The 24,092-nt window shown below is 41.2% G+C and overlaps 1 protein-coding gene and 1 long non-coding RNA gene across 3 annotated transcripts; both read right to left on the reverse strand.

Annotated features, from left to right (window-relative positions):
- Nucleotides 1-468: 468 nt before the first annotated feature.
- LOC119732961 lies at nucleotides 469-4,302 on the reverse strand. Its single transcript, XR_005271662.1, has 4 exons — nucleotides 4,259-4,302; nucleotides 3,540-3,584; nucleotides 2,939-3,015; nucleotides 469-532 (listed from the first exon to the last, which is right to left on the reverse strand). It is a non-coding gene; the product is annotated as an uncharacterized LOC119732961 (long non-coding RNA).
- Nucleotides 4,303-15,060: 10,758 nt separating this feature from the next.
- Nucleotides 15,061-23,828, reverse strand: LOC119733341 (PIH1 domain-containing protein 2-like). 2 transcript variants are annotated; one of them, XM_038206925.1, is made up of 5 exons: nucleotides 23,732-23,828; nucleotides 22,236-22,427; nucleotides 20,186-20,309; nucleotides 17,106-17,647; nucleotides 15,061-15,343 (listed from the first exon to the last, which is right to left on the reverse strand). In XM_038206925.1, the coding sequence occupies exons 2-5, from the start codon at nucleotides 22,413-22,415 to the stop codon at nucleotides 15,197-15,199; spliced, it is 993 nt and encodes a 330-aa protein (XP_038062853.1). In that variant the 5' UTR covers nucleotides 22,416-22,427; nucleotides 23,732-23,828; the 3' UTR covers nucleotides 15,061-15,196. The 2 variants fall into 2 exon arrangements, with proteins under 2 accessions (XP_038062853.1, XP_038062854.1); XM_038206926.1 differs by lacking the exon at nucleotides 23,732-23,828 and adding an exon at nucleotides 23,477-23,706 and having other exon boundaries at nucleotides 22,236-22,430.
- Nucleotides 23,829-24,092: the final 264 nt, after the last annotated feature.

Genomic DNA, 24,092 nt, shown 5'->3' on the forward strand with positions numbered 1-24,092 from the left:
AGAGGTACTCGTAAAATTTGTTCATTGGTCACTTTTGAATATATTTGATAAGATGAGGTTGTTATACGTATTATGAGTGATTTCGTGGTCCAGATAAAATACATAATTTGATCAGGGAAGTAATATGTTTGGAAAACAGCATTTTTCTAACATCGGCATTTATTTGTTTTACTTTAGGTTTAATAAAAGAAGTTAAAGAAGAGAGTTTTTTAAACGGTTCAGGGGAAGCTTATAGAATAGTTATACGCACATTTGTTTGGGAGACATTTTTTCAACTTGGGTATTAATTGTGATTGTATAATAGCACTGGATTTATATTGATCCTACAAGTCTAAGCCATTGCCTTACATTGTAACCTACAAAGGCCTTAACGTTATATTTACTTGAGCGAATATAAACATAAAGCGCTTCCCAAATTAGCATAAAATTGGGCCTAAATCAACGAAACAAAGTAATTTAGTTATAAGAAGAATACCCACAACCACAAAATGTGTTAAACTGATTCAGAATCCGTCGGGCCACATGTCGGGTTCTGTGAAAAAAAAATAAAATACGAAAGAAAGAAACAACTGATTTAGAATTTTAAAACGGACATCACGATTGCAGAAATTTACAAAGACAGGGGAAAGATGCAAAATCAGCAGTCGTGCTAAGAATCCCTTTATGGTGAAAAAGCACGATTACAAAAATGGTGATCTAAAATATCAGGATCTCCTCAGGAAAAATAAAAGACAAAATTGAGAATCGTGGCAATATATCCTTTGCATTGCAGCCGGCTTTGAGGTGCTTGTTTTTGTTCCGCTTGGCTACGCGAGACCCCGTTGAGTTGCCCATTTATTTCCTTTGCCCATTTAGTGCCTTTGCCCATTTATTTCCTTTGTCCATTTATTACCTTTGCCCATTAATTCTTTTGCCCATTTAGTACCTTTGCCCATTAAGTACCTTTGCCCATTCATTTTTCGCCCATTTATTACTGAAAAACAACGATTGCTGTTGAATACAAGGGTTTTCACTCGTAGGGATAACTGCAATAATGATAGAAACACGCATGGACATTGATTCATTTTTTCTGTTTTGTTTTTGCATATTCAAATGATTGTAGCGCAAAGTGTTGCTTAAATTCACGTATATGCGCAGCCTCATCCACACGGCGAATTGTAGTATGCTTCCACACGCACAATGGAAAAGGCACGGCCGAATTTCAAATGTTTTTGCTTACACAGCCTCCGTTTGTTTAATGGAGACCGCGCAAGAGGGTAAGCACAGCAAAGCCCACGCTTACCTCAGAGGACAAAAAATGCTTAAGTTAATATCCATGAGCCGCAACCATAATTACCACATCCATGCCACGAAATAGTATTTTAATAATTATATCGTAGTTCTATGTGCACAATATTGTGCTCTAGTAAGCACGACCTATAGCAGTGTGGTTGGCGAAAGCTAATGTATTCCTGTGTATATGTATTTAATGCTTTCAATTTTAAGTTCCCCTTTGCCTGATGATAAAACAGTAAATGTCACCAAGCAACGTGCTGTTTTTATTTTAAAGGGGTAATGTTCAATTTTCATTGAATCGTTTTCTGAAGGGTCTTTTGGTGCCTTTTTGGTTTTGATGCTAATGCAGAATTCTATATTCATAAGCAAAAGTGTGATGTCATATCAGGCAGAAACTTCAATGTTGAAATTAGTTTGCGCATTAAGTTGCCCGAATTTTGGATATTTTGCAGTGGTAAACTTTCTTTTCTTTAGTGATTCGTTGTTGAGTCAGTTCATAACAGTAAGACAATGAGCAAACTTTTCTCACAAAAGTTTACAATGAGCACATTTTGGGTACACAATTTCAACAAAAAAGCACCTAATGTGAACAGTGTCTTACTGAAATGACATCACGGCAACAGCGTCCTCGGTTGTCTGGAATAGCATGGACAGTTTTAAATATTTACAAAAGTGCTCTTTTCAGTAAAAAAAAAAAATTAACCAAAAGGGCAAGTCAGTTATTTTTTATATACTTACGAGGATTAGAAAATAGCACAAAATTAGCTCTCAAAAATTGCATTTCATGGGCCCTATTAAATTGATCACCAGAGATTTTGACACATGGAGTGCCTTTGACAAAGATGACTTTCAGTGAAAAAACCATATCTATATCACTTGATACCTTCACTTACCGTCTTAATGGCAATTCTCGATCGGTATATTTCTCTTAATGTAAAACAGTTAAAATAGTTAAAATCTCCAAAGAGTGAATCGCTTGTAAAAACCACTCCCAAAGATTGAAAACCACTCCAAAAGTTGTTTGATATGTTGAGACCAGGGAAGCGTTACAGAATAATCAGATGCAAAACAGAAACATTCAGGAGCAGTGTGTATCCTACTGTAATAAGGGTCTGAAGGGAATTCTTACAGTGCAATCTCTTAATCTTTTATGACTTTCGACTTTTTGAAGAATTATTTTATAATTAAATTAATCATGTGGTTGTTTAATGTTTTAAATATAAAGTTCAAATGTAGTTAAATGTTTTTTCAGGAGATCAGGGGGCTGTATGGAATAAAGTCACCTTACATTGTAATAATTCTTTCGTCTTGTTAACGACTTTGATTTTGGGGAGATTTTTGAGGGGAATTGATGTGAAGTATGTGGTAGTTTAATGTTTGTAATATAAAGTTTGAATGTATTTTAATGTTTTTTGAGCACGAGAAATCACGACACTTTCTATTGTATACATTGTATATAAAAAGCAAAAAAAAAAAAACCAATCAATCAATCAATCAATCAATCAAAAGGGTAAAATTTACACTCTTTCGAGGAGCCATAAGGGACCAGTCTAAAAAAGGAGTGGTCCCTTATATGGCTCCTCGAAAGAGTAGGAAATTTCACTCTTTTGGAGTGGTTTTTAATAGAGATTCACTCTTTGGAGAGTAAGTTGTTCACTCTTACATTTAGTGATTAAAAAGGAAGGCATTGGCGTCGGGCCGTATTGCAGTACGTTCCCGCTGGACACCCTGCAGAACATGCTGTAAAAAATATGGGACATATTTAGGCCTAATCGTGAAATAAACCATGGGAAAAAATTATGTTTCACAATTTGTTGAATAGAGGAATTTGACCGAAGTGGCATTGAACCAGTCAGTTTGGTGAACTGAGCTTTAGGATCTAAGAGCACACAGGCAGACAATTACAAACAAGTGACACGTGCAAAACAGGGAATCGCTCATACACAATATTCTGACCAGTAGCTATAAATTGTCAGTGTAAAAATAGCAATTCAACCTGCGATGCAAATCTAACATCATGCCGTGATATCTTTATAGGACATCTCGTCTTAAAGTTTTACACCAGTGGCCCTGCCTAAAACCGTGTTAAAATCTGTTTTGCAGTGTTCTTTGAAAATATTTTTAATTATAAATTGGAAAAAAAAGCTTATTCCTATAGCTTATTGACATTACAACTATTTTTGTTCTTTTTGACTCCTGATTTGCCGCTTTCGTTTCTCTCGTACCGAAGACCATGCACAAAATTCATGAAGAAATGGACTTACATGTGTAGCGACCTTCCAGTTGCTCCAGCAGTTCCATCTCACGCTCTGCGTGGAATTAATTGATAGGAACAAACATTGTATAAGAATGTGATATTGAGTCATTGGTTGAGTAATATTCATGTGGCGTACTTCAGAAGTTGGTACATGTGACCTTTGACATCATCATCATATGAATATTGCCATGTTGCTTTATTATGATCCAAGTTTGGCTCCAATTGGACTTCAACTGTTCATATATGAGATCAGTTTCACATTTTCAACCTTTTTACAACTTGACCTCAGATGACCTTTGAACTTGGTGTGTAACCTTTGACATCATTATCATATGATAGTACCATCTTGAAACTATATGATTTAAGTTTGATTTCAATGGGACTTCAACAAATTGCCACATGCATACTACTTACAGTATAGTACATACTACATACGAACAGGCATGGTGATTGCATATAGTCAGTCTCTTTCCTAAACAAACGAGACGAAACTTGCACATGTTTAACTGTCAAACTATGGGGAAAATGATGTTCGACAATTGGTTGAATAGACGAATTTGACTGAAGTGGCATTGAACCAGTCAGCTTGGCGAACTTAGCTTGAGGATCTAGGAGCACACAGGCAGAAAATTACAAACAATTAATTGTGTTATGCCTGACTCCTAGTTTTCGCCGCATCTGTTTATCTTTACTGAAAAGCATGCATAAAGTGAGAAATTGACTTACCTATACGAGCTTCCAGTTCATCCATCAGTGTCATCTCACGCGCTCTACGTGGTATGATAGAAACACAAATTATATAAGAATGTGACTTTTTATTGGTTGAGTAATATTCACGCGACGTACTGCAGAAGTTGGTGCATGATGACCTCAGTGTGTATTTAGTCGTAAACCTGTATTGAACCCTGAACCTGTGAAAGGCCCTAGAGTTTTGAAGCGAGGACCGCCATACACAATAATGCTCAGTGCAATGAGCCTCGGATTGGCTGCTGATGTAGACACCGTCCCTACTGCACTTACTTTCAGCGTCCTTTGCAGGAAAGGCATCTACTGCAGAAAAGGCCACAGCCAGACACACCAAAAGCATCACGATGGTAAAGGTTTTCATCTTGCCTAACAATCTGGGGAAAAAAAAGAAAATCATTTGTAGCTTTTTGCTATCATGTCAGAATCTTGGAAACAAAACAATCAATAAACTAAATTTAACGTGAAAGAACGTGCTGAAGTTTTGCTAATTAAGTCATATATAATTTCAACGGAGAGCTGCACTTACGTTAATGTTGAAGTGGATATCTGTATTCTCTCACTGACTTCTCTTGGTTGTATGTTGATCGAAGGTATGAGGTGTGTCGAAGTGATAGCTCCACTGACGGTGACTCCACGATTACCCAATAGGAATTCAGAATAAAGTTGGGGCGCTCCACTATGCAGAAGGGATATTTTTTATAATGTTCCATCATTGGCAAAGTGCCAATGCTCTTTTTGATTTCCTGGCCATTCCTTTTTACGTAGGCCTGTAAGCTTTACTGGGATAGCTTAGCGCTTAAGTAGCGAAGCTGGCAAGCTTGCAGCTAGATTGCGTTTGTACTTGCTTCATGGGAAATCAAGCTTAACTTTCTAGGGTAGGTTGTTCGCGACAAACAGGCTGGGGCTGGTAGCCAGGGTTTTGTAGCCTATGGAATAGCCATTCCGGCAGAACTAAGTCACCCTCAAAGGATTTGAAAATAATTTTGCAGTGTAGCAAAATATAATTCCCCATTACATCATTGACTTTAATTTTGCAACATGAATTTCTATGGCCGTACATATTTGTATTAATGTGTTGCATGAAAATCTTTTTTGTTTTGTTTAATAAACTACAAGATGGAATTTTGCGTCGGGGTGATGTAAATCAAATTAGGTTTTTGCCCTTCACCGACGTATAAACACTGCATACTCAGTGTGTTACCTCCCGGTGAACGTTGAAACAAAACCACTCGGGTGGGACTCGAACTCACGACCTCCTGCTTTCTAGTGTTAGTAGACGTCTTACCACTAAGCTAACGCGCTAACGGGGTCGGTTGGCTGATTCGAATCTGATGTACGAGTGTTTTTTGGAAGAATTTGAAATTTGGGCAACGTCACACTTTTGTCCCCAAGTTCATGGAATGACCCATATAACGACCAGCATTGCAAATCCGGCAGTATGGCTTTAAATATAATTCCGACAACTACAAGTTCCATCGCCCGCGCTCAAAGGGCAACTAAGTTTTTGTTGGTAGACTGTAGAATACCCACAATGCCTCTTTTGTCCCTCTGCATTTTTATTTGATTCGCCAATGGGTTATTTACGAAGTGTTCTTTATCCCCAGGGTTCAGCTAAAAGGATCCTAGTAGCCTCCCTGCATGTCAAATTCAATTGTCTGTTCACGTTTGTGCAAGCTCCCAAACAGCTTTTCAGAAATCCTGTCTGGGGTGTACATGTACTTTGTTTTGCTGCGCTGCTATTGCATTATTTTATTTGCTGTTTAATCGTCCGAAGTCAGATATGCCCTACATATTATTTTTTTTCACAGCATAAACACTTAACATATAGACTTGGAGCTTGAAAAGTTTGCGTTTTAAAGATTAAAGTTGATAATTAAATAACCATAAAAGGGTATTAAAGTTCGACTTCGTAAAGGTCAACATGCAGAGGTCAATTATAAAACTTTCCCAGATCTGATCATCACATATTGTATGAAGACCTGTGACGTAGGCCTGCATCATAAGAAAGTGGGATTTTCAAGAAAAATAGGTATTCAGAATTCTGTTCAAGATCAACCTTCTCACTTTTTAAGGCACTTCATTAACTCGATACTCTACATGCAGAACATAATACACCTTCGTAATGTGAGGCCTGGTCTACGGTTCTCAGCTCTCACACTCCATGCATGTACCCATATCCCGCCTTGAAAGTAGTGTTGGTGTTTTTGCTGGTCCCAGAGTGCCAGCCTATATAGAGTCCTCTTTGTAAACCATCTACTTACTGTCACTTGTGTATTAGATTGATATACTTATCTCACTACACTGACTGTCACTTGTGACTTTAATACACAGGTCTGTGGCTAGATATACGAGGCCTATTCGTGCATGTGATGTAAACCTACGCACCACGTGCCTTAGGCTGGTGTCTTGTAATGTTTCATGTACTTTTGCGAAACATTGTGTAGACACCAAAAAAGTCAGGTCTCCACACAAACGGCGGATTTCGGATCTTTCATTTCTTTCATGTTTATACTATACTACTACGGAAGCTTATGCTGTTCACCTTTTTAAGGCCATTTTGTATCAGTGGAATGTATGACCACTTGCCTTGTCGTGTTAAAATTGGGATGCTGGAGACTTTTTAAAAAGACTCTGAAGCAGGACCGAGGACAATTGCATCTTGTAGTTTACTCCAAACATTGATGGTGGAACCTCCCTAGCCTTTAATGTAGCAATCCTTTGAAATTGTCGTCTGCGGTAGACGGAATGCATTGTGGGCCTCATAATCTTACTCAAATTAAATTAGGAAATCGTGCCGTTTCCAGGGTAGGTTCCAGGCCGCGTCCCGTGTAATATTAACCCATTCTCACCGTCCCGCCCTTACAGAAATGTCCCATGAGCATCCCATGGGATTCCCATGGGGTCCCATGGGATTCCCATGGGACCCCATGGGAAACCCATGGGGTCATCAAGAACACCATGTAAGTTAAAATGATCATCATGGGAAACCCATGGGAACACCATGGAGATTGCATGGACAACATGGGAACACCATGGGGATTTTATGAGCTCCATGGGAACACCATGGGGATTTTACGGACACCATGGGAACACCATGGGGATTTTATGGACATCATGGGAACACCATGTGGAATTAATGAACACCATGGGAACATCATGGGAATTTATGGACACCATGGGAACACCATCGGAACCCCATGGCGATTTTATGGACACCATGGGAACACCATGGGGATTTTATGGACACCATGGGAACACCATTGGGATTGTATGTCACCATGGGAACACCATGGGGATTTACTGGACACCATGGGAACATCATGGGGATTTTAGACACATGGGTACACCATGAGGATATGGGGATTTTAGACACATGGGTACACCATGAGGATTCGGACGCCATGGGAACACCATAATGTGGGTGATATAAATTATGGATACAATGGGAACACCATGGAGATTTAAAAGGCAGCACGGGGACACTGCCGGGTTATACTGGAGAAAATGCATGTGCCATGAAAAACCATCATAGACCCAATTGCACTCCCAAGTTATAGGCAAACCTTTCTTTGATTTAATTACTTATTTGCCTAGCTGTAAATTTGAATTCAATTAAAAATATTTCACTTGTGGCCATAGAGGTTATCAAGAATTCTATTTGTTAAGCTGACCATGGGAAACTCCTGTGGATGTTCACCAATTGAACACAATGGGATAAACACCATGGGACACCATGGGAACGCCATGGGAACACCATGGGACACCATGGGACATTTTTGTGAGAATCCCTTACAATAACGAGTGTTGTAATTGCACATTTTTGAATTTTTCTGTTGATAAGTGAAGTTAAATGATGAATACAGTATTTTTTTATGTGGACATGTGTCATTCAAACTTTGGATAATATTTATTCATTTATTATTATGGTTGGAAACATTTATGAAAAAATAAGTTGGGAACACTGTGATAATATGGTACAACTTGACAAGTGGTATGGGAGCAATAATGTGGACTTTAGACATAGAGTGCACAAGCCACTCCTATTACGTAGAACAACCCCCATCGGAGTCCCGTGATGTGCTTTACCTATTTGGTGAATAGCACTTAACACACGGGGTTAAAATGTATAGGAAGTTGTTAATGCAAAATACCATGGAGCAATAATTTTTTTTGAGAAATGAAAGGAAACCATACATGGGAAAAAGCCCATACAAAATTTCCCATGGGAAAAAGCCAATGGGAAAACTCCCATGGGAAAAATCCCATGCTACATGGTGTCCAATTCACCATGCAATTCCCATGGGGTCCCATGGGAAAATTTCCCATGGGAATTACATGGGACATTTCTGTAAGGGCGGGTTTGCTTCTTTGATGCAGTATCCCGATTTCGGTTTTTTTTTTAAATCTCCATCCCGTTGCAATACCATACAGCCCTACTACGCCACTGATGTGGCAACGAAACCTTGTCACCTTGAAGTATAAAATGCCGGTATTTTTTATTGGGCTTAATTATATCGTGAGTTGAGCATACAAACTGAACCAGAAAAGTCAGCGCATATCGATCATAACGACCAAAATATAAAATCTGCCAGTATGGCTGAAAATAGAATTGTTGCAGCAACACGCCAAATTTTGAAATGAGGTCAGTTTACAGAGAAAATAGCAGAGGTATATATGCTGTGGAATTCCGACAACAAAGTCCCATCACAAACGCTCGCAAGTTTTTGTTAGTAGACTGTAGAATACCCACAATGCCTTCTTTGTCCCTCTGTATTTTTTTATATGCATGATTCACCAATGGGTTATTTAATTACGAGGTGTTCTTTAACCCCAGGGTTCAGCTAAAAGAATTTAGGCAGAGTAGCAACTGTGCATTTCAACTTCCAATTGCCTATTCACTGATGTGGAAGCTCCCAAACAGCTTTCCAGACATCCGGTCTGGGGGTATATGTGACCGGCCAGACTTAAATTCCTGTAATTATGCTGCCAGATCCCGTCTGTAAAATATTTCTTTGTCGATGTCTTATATTTTTAGCATAAACAGCGATGCGAAAGTTGTCGAAGCATTGCGAGCACCCTCTTGTGTTTTCTGTTGAATAGAGCATACAGAGTTGCGTAACAATTTGCATATGACATGCAGTGCGAAAAAAGCCTTTTATTCCGTGCAGTGTCTCAAAAGCATAGGGCTTCGGACGCACATTCCTTGAATTTTTCGCTAGTTTTCTTGGAGAGTAAGCAAGCATGGGTAGGTCACTTGACTGCTTGTCGTTGCTGCTGCCAGCCACACCTTATTGCGAGCCAGCTTGTCTATATTTTGCTGTGTTTCTCACGTGGTTTTGTCATGGTTAGCACGCCGCATGTGCATACACATATCGTGTACATGCATATCGTGTAGTTTGCCCAAACATCCCGAGGCATAGGTACACAGGCCGCAACTGCTCCGCTACTGCTTGTGGTTCTGTCGTTCCTGATGGTCACAAATAGAGAAGCCTTCTCGAGTAGATCAGTGTATCCCTTATCCAGCATCCATAATATTTGGACTGCTGAACAATGACTGTCGTTTTTTGTAGTAATAAAATTTTGATCAATTTATAGTGGAATATACCCAGTGTCACTTTCAAATTTTCTGCGTAACCTTTCCAGCTCGGTTACATATACTTTGGGTTTTGTTTTGCACTGTTGTTTAATAAGGGAATAAATGTGTGCTCCGGAGGTTTTTATCACTCTGTTTAATACCACTTAGAGTCTGGGTGCTGATAATTACCCGAGCCGGAGGCGAGGGTAATTATCAGCACCCAGACTCTAAGTGGTATTAAACAGAGTGATAAATACCGACGGAGTACATATTTATTCCCATTCATAAATACCTTTTCGGTAAAAAAAAATCATATAATTCGTTCAAAACATCCCGATTTTGTTCAACAAATTCACTTTATGCTTTTTGAATCACCCCTCCTGCAAAATAATGGAGTGTTCAGCTGGCGAGTAAGATGAAAACAACCCTTTTATGGAGATTGACGCGCGCGTATCATGTTCTATGCGATGTCGCGCAGAACGCACCTGGCGCGTTGCGTTTTGAATTTAGAACTATAAAATTCTAACTCCCTGGTAGTGTTGCGCATGCCTACGTGAGGATTGTGAACGTTCAACCAATGAAACGATAAGAGGCACTGGATTTTTAGGAGTCCACATTTTATTGTGACACTGGAAAAGTGTTTAAGACCAGCTAGCCATGTCTTTATCATCCGTTTAATACCGGCCACGTGACGGGCTCTCGACCAATAGGAATGGCTAAACTGTCTGAGGTATTTATGAATATCGTTTAATACCAAACAATCTTCTACTTGACGTTGTTTTAAACGAAATTCTTTTTAATGACGCCCTCAGCGGTCAATGTTGTAATGGCGGACTTTTTTAATAAGAACATTACTGACGCATTGCCGGTTTAAAAAAAAAAAGGTCCTTTTTTCATTCTACATGTACACAAAACCACAAGCATCGTGTGTTTCAGTTTGTGCACAAGCCTTATCAGACGGCGTATCACAGTCAATTGACTTTGGCAAAAACCTCATCAGAAAGAATAAGTAAAGACAGAAGTACCGGCACAACTTTTTGTGTTCGTAATGGGACGGTGGTCATCTCGCTAGTGGGCTTTTAAACAGAACTTTTCATCCAAATGGGGAAGACACCTTGGAAATATCCAATCAGTTTGGAGATTATACTTAATAGGTTTCTTAATAAACGAACACCCTTTATATTTGCAAAAAGGCAGCTAAATACGGACAACAGGCCATAGAGTGTGACACTTGTAATGCGTGAATTCACAGGAACTGTTTGGGGATGCAGGAAGAAATCTACAATGTTCGTGTTGAACATCCATCATATTCTTGGTCGTGCTGCCATTGTGGCTTAGCCAATTTTGACTCCTCATTTTTCGCCAATTCAAGTATTGACTTATCCACTAGTTTTGAATCACTTAGCTCCATATCAGACGTTGGATCAGAACATTCGGCACCCTTGACCAATGCTCACAGTCATATTAGCCCTAAAACGTGTAGCCTCAAGTGTAGTAGGGAAAGCACCAAAAGAAGTACATGTAACAAGCCAACAAAAGCCCAGACTCGCCGGAACAGACAGGAATTTTTGAAAATCCTTAATTTAATCTGTCAGAGCGAAAAGGCTAAACTTGCCAATTTTCAAGCACTGTTACAGGAGGAAAATCCTGATGTAGTGATTGGACAGAATCATGGCTAGATGAGAAGATCGCATCTGGGGAAATTTTCCCCTCTCGCTTTCATGTCTTCAGGAAGGACAGAGCTAGTGATCCCCATGTGGGAGTATTCGATGCAATTAAAAATACGTACATCGCATCTGAAGAAAAGGATCTGGACAGAAACTGTGAGATACTGTGGGTTAATACCATTCACGTTAAGGGTCTCAAGCCAATGAACATCGGTGCATTTTACCGTCCACTCTCTTCAACTCCGGAATATCTACATGAACTGGATCAATCCCAACTAAAATTCCAAAAGCTGCTTCCGTCTGGCTACTTGGGGATTTTAATCTCCCCGATATCAATTGGGAGATTAATGCCTTTTGTCCTGGAGGAAGGTACCCAGCAAGCAGCAAGATCATGTTAGAGATCAAGGAAGATCACAATCTTACTCAAAGCATCAACAAACCAACCAGAGAAAGTAACATTTTGGATCTGTGCTTCGATCGTTAGTCACCCAGCTTTTGTAGAGAAGCAGCAGTAATATGTCACAGCAGGAATAAGTGATCATGACGTCGTCATTGTAAATGCAAAAATTTCTGCGATGTTGGTCAGACCACCTAAAAGGAAGATATTTTTATACAAGAAGGCCAATTTTCTTGCAATTGATGAACTGACCTCTAACTTCAACTCCAAGTTGACCGAGGATTATGTTGCTAAGGAGACACCGAACGGTTGTGGTCGGAGTTCCAACTCACACATCTCTACTAAAATGAGTTCAACCAGATACCATCTTCCATGGGTTGATCCATCAATTAGGCGTTCCATCCGTAAATAGAAACCACTGGAGGACATACTGTGTCACTAGCTGCAGACAAAGCTCAAGCACTGAATGCCCAATTTTGCTCAGTCTTTACAAAGGAAAACACTGACAACATGCCAACACTGGAAACAAACAACATCCCTGACATTGGCAACTTCAATATCACAGCGAATGGAGTGCAGAAGCTGCTTGCAGATATTCAACCTAAAAAAGCCATGGGACCAGATAATATTCCTGCCAACGTTTTGCAAAGGTGTGCTGAAAGTTTAGCTCCAGTTATTCAGGGGCACTACCTCAGGACTGGCGTAACGCCAATATCATCCCTATCTACAAGAAAGGCGACAGGACCAACCCAGCAAATTACCGGCCTGTGACGCCGACTTCTATCCCATGCAAACTACTGAAACACATAATACTCCATCATATAATGGATCACCTGGATCGCCACCACGTTCTTTCAAATCGACAGCATGGTTTTCGACGGGGGAGATCCTGTGATACACAGCTCGCAGGACTGGTAGATGACCTCGCAAAAACACTGGACAAGAAAAGCCAGGCTGATATGGTGATATTAGACTTCAGCTGAGGGCTTTGACAAGTTCCCCATAAACGGCTCCTGTGCAAACTAAAAAAATATCGGCATCAGCAACAGCTTCCTGGAATGGATGAAGATCTTCCTTACTGACAGGCAGCAGAGTGTTCTCGTTGAAGGATCTTCATCATCTGAATCATCAGTAACTTCCGGAGTACCCCCAAGAAACCGTGCTGGGTCCCTTGCTGTTTTTAATCTACATAAATGACCTTCCAGCCACAGTTTCACCACAAGTAAGACTCTTCGCGGATGATTGCATCATGTTTAGAGAGATAAAATCACCCCAGGCCAGTGAGCTACTTCAAAAAGACATCGACTTACTCTGTAAATGGGAAGACAAATGGCAAATGTCATTCAACGGTTCAAACTGCTACACCATGCATGTTTCTCACAAAACCAACCCACTCGCCAGGGAGTACAACATGAATGGGAGGGTACTTCAAAGAGTTAAGCATCAACCATACCTGGGGGTAGAAATCAGCAACAATCTTAATTGGGCCTGTCATATCAACCAAACAGCAAATAAAGCAAATGAAATGCTTGGGCTTCTGCAACGAAATATCCATTTCTGTAGCAAAAACGGTTAAGGACACTGCTACAAGACGCTGGTTCGCTCTAAGCTGGAGTATTGTGGAGCCATCTGTGATCCATACCATAAAAACAACAAGGTGACTCTGGAGAAAGTCCAACGTCGGGCAGCCCGCTTTGTACTCGACAACTACAACTACAGAGACAGCGTCTCCAACATGCTGTCTGACCTCCAGTGGGAATCCCTTGAAGAACGACGCACCAACGACTCCGTCTTACTGCTATCTACAAAGAGGTTTACAACATCACTCCTCCAAACATCCAGCTACAAAGTAATAACAATAGCACCACAAGACAAAATGCCGGACCACACATCATAGTTCCTCCACCCTTCAACAAGACATGCTATCAATACTCAATGTACATGTGCCCAAGATCAGCCAGAGAATGGAACATGCTCCCACCAACATCCGTGAAGCACCCAACATTAAGACATTCAAATCCAGTTTGGCAGATATTAACCTTCCAAGTTTAGTTACCAAAGCGCACTTCAACATTAGCTTGCTACACTTCCACACTGACCTGTGCGTGATAACCGCCAAATGGAGGTGATTGTACAGTATTGAGCAGAAGCAGAAAAAGCAAGCAGAAGACGACATATATACATGTACATGTATATCTGAATCAATTACCGGCAGCGGGCGCAATAAATTCGCGCTCGAGGGTTCACAAAATGTCTACGCGAGCTCATTTGCATCAAAAGTGCCACCCAGCAACATTTTTGGAAAAAGAGGAGACCGTCTGGTTTTAAAAAAAAAACAGTGAAATTGTGCAAATATATAGCCGAGGATCAACTCCCTAGCTTTTGGGCTATTATCTGAGGGCAGATTTGATAAAATTACGGTCGAAAATGGGTCATATTTTCCCGAGAAAATGTAGGGATGTCATTTGTACATGTAAATTTGGCTTCACGCAGGGTTGGCCAATATAGAGAGACACAAATTATAGTTACATTTGTATATATGTGACTGCAGTGAGGAAATAATTCACACAAGACACATTTGTATGTTTTTGGAGATCAACTCAGTCAATTTAATTACCAGTCCATATTAAACTCCTTTGATGTATGTGCAGATACATTTTAATATAATTATTAGACACTAATTGTATTTTGGGGTTTTGTTATTGCAGATTGAACCGCACAAACTTGTCACACAGTTGTGAGCACATATTTTGCTACTTTTTGGTAGGCCCTACAATGCAAGGGCAGAGATAACGATATGTCATCTATTCAGGGGCAGAAGATAACGACATTGTCATCATTGGAATCTTTTCTTTGAAGTCATCTGTCACAGCTACTTAATCATTGGTCCTTGATCCAACTTGCCCAAGGCCGGCTGTGTGGAACTTCATCTGGCACTTGGTTCCTGGTTCTTCTCCTAAATACTCCGCAGGGGAGTTCTAACAGGAGGCCAGAAACACCGGGGCAAACCCCTTCTCTTAGCGATAAGTGTTACTGGGTTCTTTTACGTGCAATGCATTACACAACACACAGGACCTACGGCTTTACGTCCCATCCGAAGGACGAAGCAATAATGTTTAAGTACCTTGCTTAAGGGCACAAGTGTAGAGACCCGGGCTCGCACCCACATTCTGCTGCCTCTGAAAGACCAGAGCATGAGTCTGGTGTAGTGCTCTTAACACTAGGCCATGACACTCCATGACACTCCATGGCATTCAGATATAAAAAAGTGTAAAGTATTAACTCGCTACAGTCCTGGTCGGCATGGAAATAGTGAGTGATGATGTTTTTCTGTTGAATTTGGCTGTGGAGTCGTCGTCTTGTATTATCTCCGGTAGTGGCATACGTAACTCGTATTTGTCTGTGACTAGAAGAGTCAATTCTTCCTGTAAAAAAAAAAGGTTCGTTTTAAAAACCAAAACATACAGAGGCCTGTATGTTGTTTAATGGTGTACAGGTATAATAGAAGCACAAGAAGTATACATGTACAGAAAACCCCGGCTAAACCAATATCGTACAACTCGTCAAATCACTCTGACTAAGGTCCTGATTGTCCGTAATGCTTTTCCATTGGATTATTTATTTCTAATTCAGCTTTTAAAGGTCGCCATTTCGCTCAAGTTGTCGTGTTACTCTCGGTCCCCTTTCCATAAAAAGCATTACAAAATCCGTTGTGTAAGTCGGCATTCAACAAATCACGCATTGGCATCGACTTCCTGTACTGCGGTTGGCAAAGTGTCGAGTGAAAAGTGTTTTCGCATGGCCCGTGATCGCTGCATGCATTGGTGTCGAAAACGGGTGTCCTACTGCATACATCGCATATATGCATCGAGAGCATATCAATACCAGTACCCCCTCTAGGTTGTATGCATGGGCTCTGTCCATTTTGGGGGGTCGTCTTATTGAATGACTACTGCTGCAGTCAATGCGTGCGTGGTACATACCGGACCACACACACATTTAATTTGTTACTGTGCACGTACATACTGTACCGTATGTTTTATAGTGGTCTCGACTATCAATACCAAAAACGTGATGATACAATTCAAGGATTAATTTGCTGGATTCAACTCGAGCATTTAGGACATAGTCCAGGGTATCGAAGCCAATTAGTGCAATGAATCATTCGGCAAAAGACCGTTCCTGTAAGTCGGCAAAATGAGCATATACGTGTACAGTGTACATTGTATCGGCATTCGCGTCAGTCTTCACAAATTCTCGGGTCCCGAGAAAGATGGTTTAGCCGGAGTTTACTGTAGTTTTCAAGCCTACATTTGTGTTGTCCTTCAAGATGGCCCCTAAGCATAAGGTCCATTGAAGTGGTGTCTTAGTTGTACATGTACAATGTATAGCACTGGATAATTCAGTGCTGCAAAACGAGGAATGGGATTTTGGTGAATTCTTGATTAAACTCCTTCACCTTATTAGCAGTTTCAGTACTTTGGCTAGCACCCTATTCAACTGCTCAATTAACAACACTCATCAGGTGCTTGTCAACGTGCCATCCCTGCTACATGTGAGTCTAACAAAATCAGTCAGCCTAAACGGCCTCAGAGTCTGAGCTAGTCTAGGGGCTAGATGTTGTTATAATTTGGATACGCGATAACCCGCCGCAGTGATAACCCGCCACCTCACGAACCTGTCAGGAATGTCTAGGGAAATTTGTATCAGTTGTGTAATGCATGCGCACCTGTTTGGCCTAATATATAGTTCGCGTGGGACTGAAAATGGACCGTAATTGCCTGCAGAAGTAGCGCATGCGCACTAGTTTCCCCCATTTTTCGGTAGGAAATCTTATGAAATTCCCTAGACGTTGTTCCTGACAGGTTCGTGGGTGATATTGGTTGGTTGTGATAACGCACGCTCTTGAGGCAGCGGTTTATCGTGGCGGCTGGTTATCGCGTATCAAACCTTAACAACATCTAGCCCCTAGACTAAGTCTGAGGTCGTTAGCCAACACAGTAGGCCTGTACATGTACATTATTGGATGGGACAAACTCCCGTTGTCTCAGAATTAGTAATTGAATGCTGTTCCTGTTGCACTGCTCAACACAACAAGGTCCCAAAGATTTGTATACCTGTTGCACCTTGCTTTGACAAAAGGTTCATGTATCATTCCAGAGAAGCGAGAAGAGCAGTAAAATATACCTTGGCAATGTCTAGCTGACAGTCTGCGACAGAATGCACATCAGGAAGCATAATCCTGACCATGAGTCTTCGTGGCCTCTTCCCATCTGCCTCTTTTAAGCTGACATCGTACTCGGGGCATTTTAACCTGACATCATTGCTGGAAATCTCCTGGATCAAGGCAGTCTTCAGTTCGCTGGTTTTCCCATTTAACTCCAGAGTTGTATCCGTGCTACTGACTGTGGTCTCTGATTGGTCATCGGACACTCTGAGCTGGCTCAGCAGCGAATCGGGCGTCAGCTTACTCAGGTTCTCTGTGCTCCTGTCTGGTTCCACCTTCTGCTTGGATTTTGCCCGGGAGTTAAAAAAATCCTTTAAATCTTTGGGGTCACCCTTGAATTGGATGTCATGGCAGATGCGGTAATTGGAGGACAGGTGTAATTTCTTCTCATCTTTGAGGTAGTCAATGGCGTTCCCTATAAGCATATCCTGCTCCACAGATCTTTTGGCGCACTCCTCTAAAACGTCTGGATTGAACGCTACACGGATGACCTTGAAATCGCCTGAGAAATGGTTGGTTCCAAAATATATTATCAGATGGATATTATCTAGGGTTGTAGTCAAAACTCAAAAGTAAATCAAACGTCAACCACAATTCATGCAGTCTTAAAAAATGAGTGCCAAGCGATTTATACGGTGAAAATGACATGTAATCGTTGTACATCCCATTACAGTCGACTCTCATTATTAAGAGCACTTTTATAAAGAGGTTTTGCTTATAAAGAGCAAATTCTGAGGTCCCAAATCTCAGGTTCTCTTTGTGTTCCTTTGTTTAGCTGTCCTTTTATAACAACATTCCTGTTATAAAGAGGTAATTTGGCTAGTCCCATAGACCTTGTTATAACGAGAGTCGACTGTACTTCTTGTGACCATATTTGTAACTTGGCGTGTGTTGATTTGTGATTTGAGTGCAGTTGGCATAGGATGGATCTGAGGCCAATTTCAGCACGCTGCTTGTCAGTGGGCAGAAATGTTGTGCCAACTACAGAGTGAGGGGAAAAGTGACCTAATGAGAAAACAAGCTCGAGATGATCTTGGAAGCTATGGGCCAACGCATTTGTGTTCATTTGCATGTGTGACATGATTAATTGTGCCATGTAATTGCTGGAAGGAGTGCAGTACAAATTCACATCAGATTTTTTAACCCTAGCATGCCTAGTGACCCAATTTTCCAGGACTGCATAAATTGGTAGGCCGTCAGTGGAGACCCAGAGGGTTCGGGCCTGAGGGACAAGGTGATTTATAGCCATAAAAGGCATTTGCTGACGTTTGTTACTAACCAACGGAGACACACGATGATTTCTTGACCTGCTTTCCACAGCTACATTTTTTTTTTTTTTTTATGTTGCTCGCTCCATTTAATGAAAATAACATAGGGAATTATTACTGAGTAGTAACTGTGAACATTTCACATAATTTACGTACTACATGAATGTTCGCAAGTTCTGTCAATTTTTAATACAAATGTCACAAAATTCACAATGTCCACCAATGATCATTTACCATTCAAATACAATGAAACAAGGGCATTTTTCTACATTCATGAACAAATCACCATAATTATTTCAGAAAAAAAATCCTCATATTCAGACACAAAATCTGACATTAAAAAATAATGTTTCAGTCATGACAACAATTATAAAAATCTCCTTTTCATCTGAATGCCTGTTTGTAATCTCTGGTTCTCACTCAGCTCAATAGCTTCAAATGGCATTCCATGGACAGCTGTAACGGTGGATTCTTTTAGTAAAATATGAATAATTTATCATAGCATGGATCAACTCCAGTACTTCTTTGTTTTTCAATTGAGTGGAAGAACATGCTGGTTTAATTGTGAGTCAAATTATATTGCTTTTTATAACAATGTTATAAAAATTATTAATCCAGGTCACTTTCTTCTTGACTCACTCTATGGGCTCCGTGCACAAGTACCCCTTCAAGAAAAGGAGAGTTAGGGGAGACCTAGACTGGTTCCCGGACCATCCACTTCGTATGTCGAATGATCCAAAGTTATTGGGGGCAGGGATTTTTTTGGGAGACCAGTTAAATTTGAACATATTTGCGCGCCTGACAATGCCTGACGCTCACGCGCAAAGACACTATACCTTAGCTTTGTGCACGATCAATCGTGCGTACTTCGCACGTGAAACAGTACAGTACACATATGCGGTGTCCTGTCCAAGGAGCTCTAAAAAGTGGTCAAAATGCGCCCTCTTTTGTTCGCGCACGGAGCCCATAGCAGAAAATTGTGTGTGCGTAACCGTGCCTTTACTGTTACTGCTTATGGTCTCCATGAAATGACAGAGGTTCAGTTACCAGAAAATCATCTGTTTAGCAGCGCAATGATCTTGGTCCCTGAATACAACACTGGCATCTATGGATCTTGTTTTGTGTTTCATTCCCCAAAGCAGGGATGTAGTTGAGACTATTACAAGTTCAGTCACAAGTAGATCACAAGTTCAATTACAAATCCAGTCACTAATAACACTGGACAAACAATAACAAAGGAATGCCTTTGTCAAAGCTTTTAATAGCTTGTGATTTGAATTGGACTAAAAGACTTGTGATTGACTTGCAGAAACTTACAGGGACTTGTGAAGGACTGGACTACATGCCTGCCCCAAAGGACTTTAACTATTTTTTTCTTGATTAACCCTAACCCTCCAGGGTATGTTTGCTAGAACCCTGCCAATTGTAGCAACGTGCAACACTTGACTAAGTGACAAGCCTGCCAAATGTAGCAAGATTCATCAGGGGGAAAGCTTAAAGCCACAATGTTTCAAAGTCTGTGGTCACCGCACACAGCAGGATACAACTGTGGCATTGTTCAGTAATTAGCTCTCATTGTTTCAGAGCTGGCCATTAATGCACTGATGTTGGTAGCTGAGTGCATAAAAGTGCACCAGTGTTTTCCCCCTGATGCACTGTGTTGCATCTGGCAGGGTTAGGGTTAACATGTATACTTGCATATGCCTCTCCCTACAACACATTGATTTTCCTTTTTCACCAGAAAACCTACTAAAGTTTATGAGTGGCCATACCTGTTTCGTCATTTCTATCCTCCACTGGTCCAGCCGTGACCTTAATGGGTTCTGTGCTTGTTTTGGGTTTGTCAATACGGGACCAACTACATATGTTGATGTACAAAGTAGACTTGTCAGGTTTCTGAATGAAAAAGAAAAGTTTATGTGTAAGCCATTTGAGAGTAGCCTCAGCCTTTCTCAAACCTTAGCTTCCTCTCCACCCTCAACACTAAGTGAAAAGGCTCCACAACTTTAACTTTCTTGAAATGGATCCACATTTATATTGAGCCCATTGCAAGTCATGAAGCAAGGGAACCTAAAACAAGGAAGACATATTAGATTTTTGCATCAACTAAATTGGTCACTTTTTGAACTAAAATCACTTGCAATTTGGTACATTCATGAAGACATCATTATGTCACACATGCATGTCTATATTAGAGTTGATGTTCATACCAAGTTTAAAGTTCATGCCTAGCTCCGTTTCAAAGAAAAGCTGCATCTATTATTGCCCAGAAAAAAAGAAGAATGGGAATAGACAAAGACTGAGACCTGAAGGTGTGAAATCAAAGGTCTAAAACCGAGACCTGGTAGTCCGAAACCAAGACCAAGCCTGGAAGTCCGACCAAGACCAAGACCAAGACCTATAGACAGGTCAAAGACTGAGACCTGGAGGTTTGATAACGAGACCAAGACCAAGACCTAAAGGTATAAGACTGACCCGAGACCTGGAGGTCTATCTGATGAGACCAAGACCGAGACCTAGAGGTATGAGACGAAGACCGAGACCTAGAGGTCAGAGACCGATCCCAACACCAAGACCTGGAGGTCTGAGACCAAGCCCGAGACCTAGAGGTCTGAGACCAAGACCGAGACCTAGAGGTCTGAGACCAAGACTGAGACCTAGAGGTCTGAGACCAAGACCAAGACCTAGAGGTCAGAGACCGATCCCAACACCAAGACCTGGAGTTCCGAGAACCAAGACTGAGACCTGGAGGTCTGAGACCTTGATGTTGGAGACGAGACCAAGACCTTGAGGTTTGAGACTTCGATCAAGATCATGAGGTCAGAGATTTGGAACAAGACCAAGAACAGGGGTCTGGACCAACACCAAGACCTGGAGGTCTGAGACCAACACAAAGGCTCTAGTTTAGATGGCGAACAACCAACCCTGCCCGTGTGACCCCTGAGAAGGGGTTTTGGTGCAGTATCTATCAAGACAAAAGGCTCGGTGCACGTCGTGTGCTGCATGTCTGGCCGTGCCCGAATTACATGGCTACAATGTCAGCTGGAAATTACACACGTGCCTATTGGCCCAAATTACTTTCCTACAGCTAGAAATAAGTTTTCAGCCATTGTCAAATGGGCGTGGCCCAACATGCAGCACACGACACGCATCAAGCCATTCGAACTGGAGCTGTATTCAAACTATAGAGCCGTTACAGGTTCGGATAGGGATACGATCTGATTCAGGATCGGACAATGCGACATGGGCATAGCAAAATTGCGCGCACGCATAGTATTGCGCGCACGCATAGTGAATCGCGCGAACGCTTCGTTTTCAAGATGGAAAACGTTTTGATTGGAAACTTTTGAAAGATTTTGAATAGTAGCAACTGGCAAGTAGGAATGAAATATTCCATGGCTTGATCTGGTCCGGGTCAGACTGTGTTTTAACCCTAACCCTCCAGGTTATTTTGGCTAGAAACCCTGCCAAACGCAGGAACATGCAACACTTGCCTGCCCAGTGTATCAAGATCCATCAGGTCAAAAGTCTCAAGGCCAAACTGCCTCAGAGTCTGTGGTCACAGAACACAGCAGGATACAACTGTGGCATTGTTCTCAGAATTGGTTGTTAATGCACTTGTGTTGATAGCTGAATGCATCAAAGGGACCAGACTTTTCCACCTGATGCACTGTGTTGCCACTGGCAGGGTTACGGTTAAGGGGCTTGAATGTAAGTTGAGGGGTCGTGGGTCATAGGGGTTCGAGGGTTTTTTTAACAACCCATAATTTTAGGGTGTTTTAGGGTGATATGAACGAACACATATTTTCGTCCTGAACCTACCAAGATTTGTGTCTTGACACACTTCCATGGCTTGGCTGGTGTCAATTCTTGCTGTCCTCTTTGGAGGTTTGTGGCCATGAACTTCTTATATGCATCTTCATCGGTCTCTGCAAGCTCATCCAGCATTGACCAAAAGTGCTGTGCCTGCTTCATCAGGTCATTTTGGACGCCTGTCGCCATAGTGTACTGAAACTGGTGGAACAAGCCAAACAATGAAATTGGTCGTTCAATAACAAATGGCCAAATACATACACCAAGTCGTGCTATAAACACAATCGACATCAACAAATCTTCAAGAAGTACATACATGTAGGGCCGTCTATTTTTTAATAATTTAGCATTCGATTATTCGAAACTGCACTGGACCGAATATTCATATATTCACCGATCAAGTATTACACATGGTAACTTGCAGCTGCCCCCCCCCCCCTTCCCGGTCAAAAGTTGTATACAAAGCAGTTAAAGTTTGCATGCAGCGATGAATATTACGGGCCTAGCTGGACTATTTGGACCCACATGCAGAGTACTTCTAGAATTATAAGGCGGGGGTTGCGTTCTAATGCTATGGCCAGACTATACCGTACGTTTACCAACAAAAAAGCATGGTATCATCTTAAAGCAGATGCTATGTGCTTTTCAATGATACCTTGGTTGACCTTCCAGGGTCACGCATCATGGAGCACGCAAAATTGGGGTTGGTTCACTTTCATGCCATGGCGGCAGCGTGCTAGGTGTGCCTGCACGCGCGCACGTAAATCTTCATACGGGGAGTTCGTACTGAAAATGTTTTCAACGAAGGCGTGGAATTGCGGTTTATTTTCGGTAAACATGCCGCCCGCGGACATATATGCCTTTTCTAAACCCAACACAGGTACAATTCTGGACACAATATGTAAGCAAAATTTCAGCTTCCTCCGTCTGGTAAAAATATGAAAAAAATTACACCCATGAACACAGCGTTGTATACAACGCTACGTTGACAGGTCTAACTCATTAACTGTAGTGTAGCTTGAAGGGTGTCGGACGCTTCGCCCCATTTCCACTTCGCCCCAAGCCACTTCGCCCCAAGCCACTTCGCCCCATCCCCACCTCGCCCCATCCCCCCTTCGCTACATCCCCCCTTCGCCCTGGTGCCCGCTTCGCCACCATCTGACATTCAGCTTGAACATGTTGAATTTACAGTGACTACACCAAAAAAAAATCAAATAAAAGCATGGAAAGAGGTGTTCTAAACTACAAGATGTGGTGTGAATATTCGACTCGGTGGACTCATTGGTAGTATTTCGCACGCGTAAAAGCCGTAAGTATAATTGCTATTTTTTCGGATCATTTCGGCAGAGTGACCTGTCACGTGCGAGGAGAAAGGAAAGGGGTCCGATTTTCATAGCAGTCGGATTTTTATGTGACACCGGCAAGGAAGTCATCCACAAGTATGCATAAAAACGATCAATGACCATGACGTAAATGGATACTTATTACACAAATATTAGACTTACATTTACAATAATTTTTAGGGTTTTGTCAACGAGGAAGTCACATGGAAGTGGTTGTCATAGTTTTAGTACACAGCACGCCGTGCCAAGTGTGACCGCGCATGGCGTTTTGCAGTAAAATATATTTGGGCAGTACCACTATGACAATAGGGATAGATCTATCTGATCAGCAATAACTTGTTGAAATAATCAAAAATGGTCCCCTAATCTTTTTCTTTTCTAAATGTTTCACATCAGTCTTCTTTATTTTGCTAATTTTAAAAGTTCTAATGTATAGTTTATGTGTTTAATGTGTTGAAAAAAGATTATTCATATTTAGTCGACAAGATTATAGATCCTCCCAATAAAAATTGACGAAACTATT

This window comes from Patiria miniata, unplaced genomic scaffold (assembly GCF_015706575.1).
Source record: "Patiria miniata isolate m_02_andy unplaced genomic scaffold, ASM1570657v1 HiC_scaffold_25, whole genome shotgun sequence".
NCBI lineage: Eukaryota > Metazoa > Echinodermata > Asteroidea > Valvatida > Asterinidae > Patiria > Patiria miniata.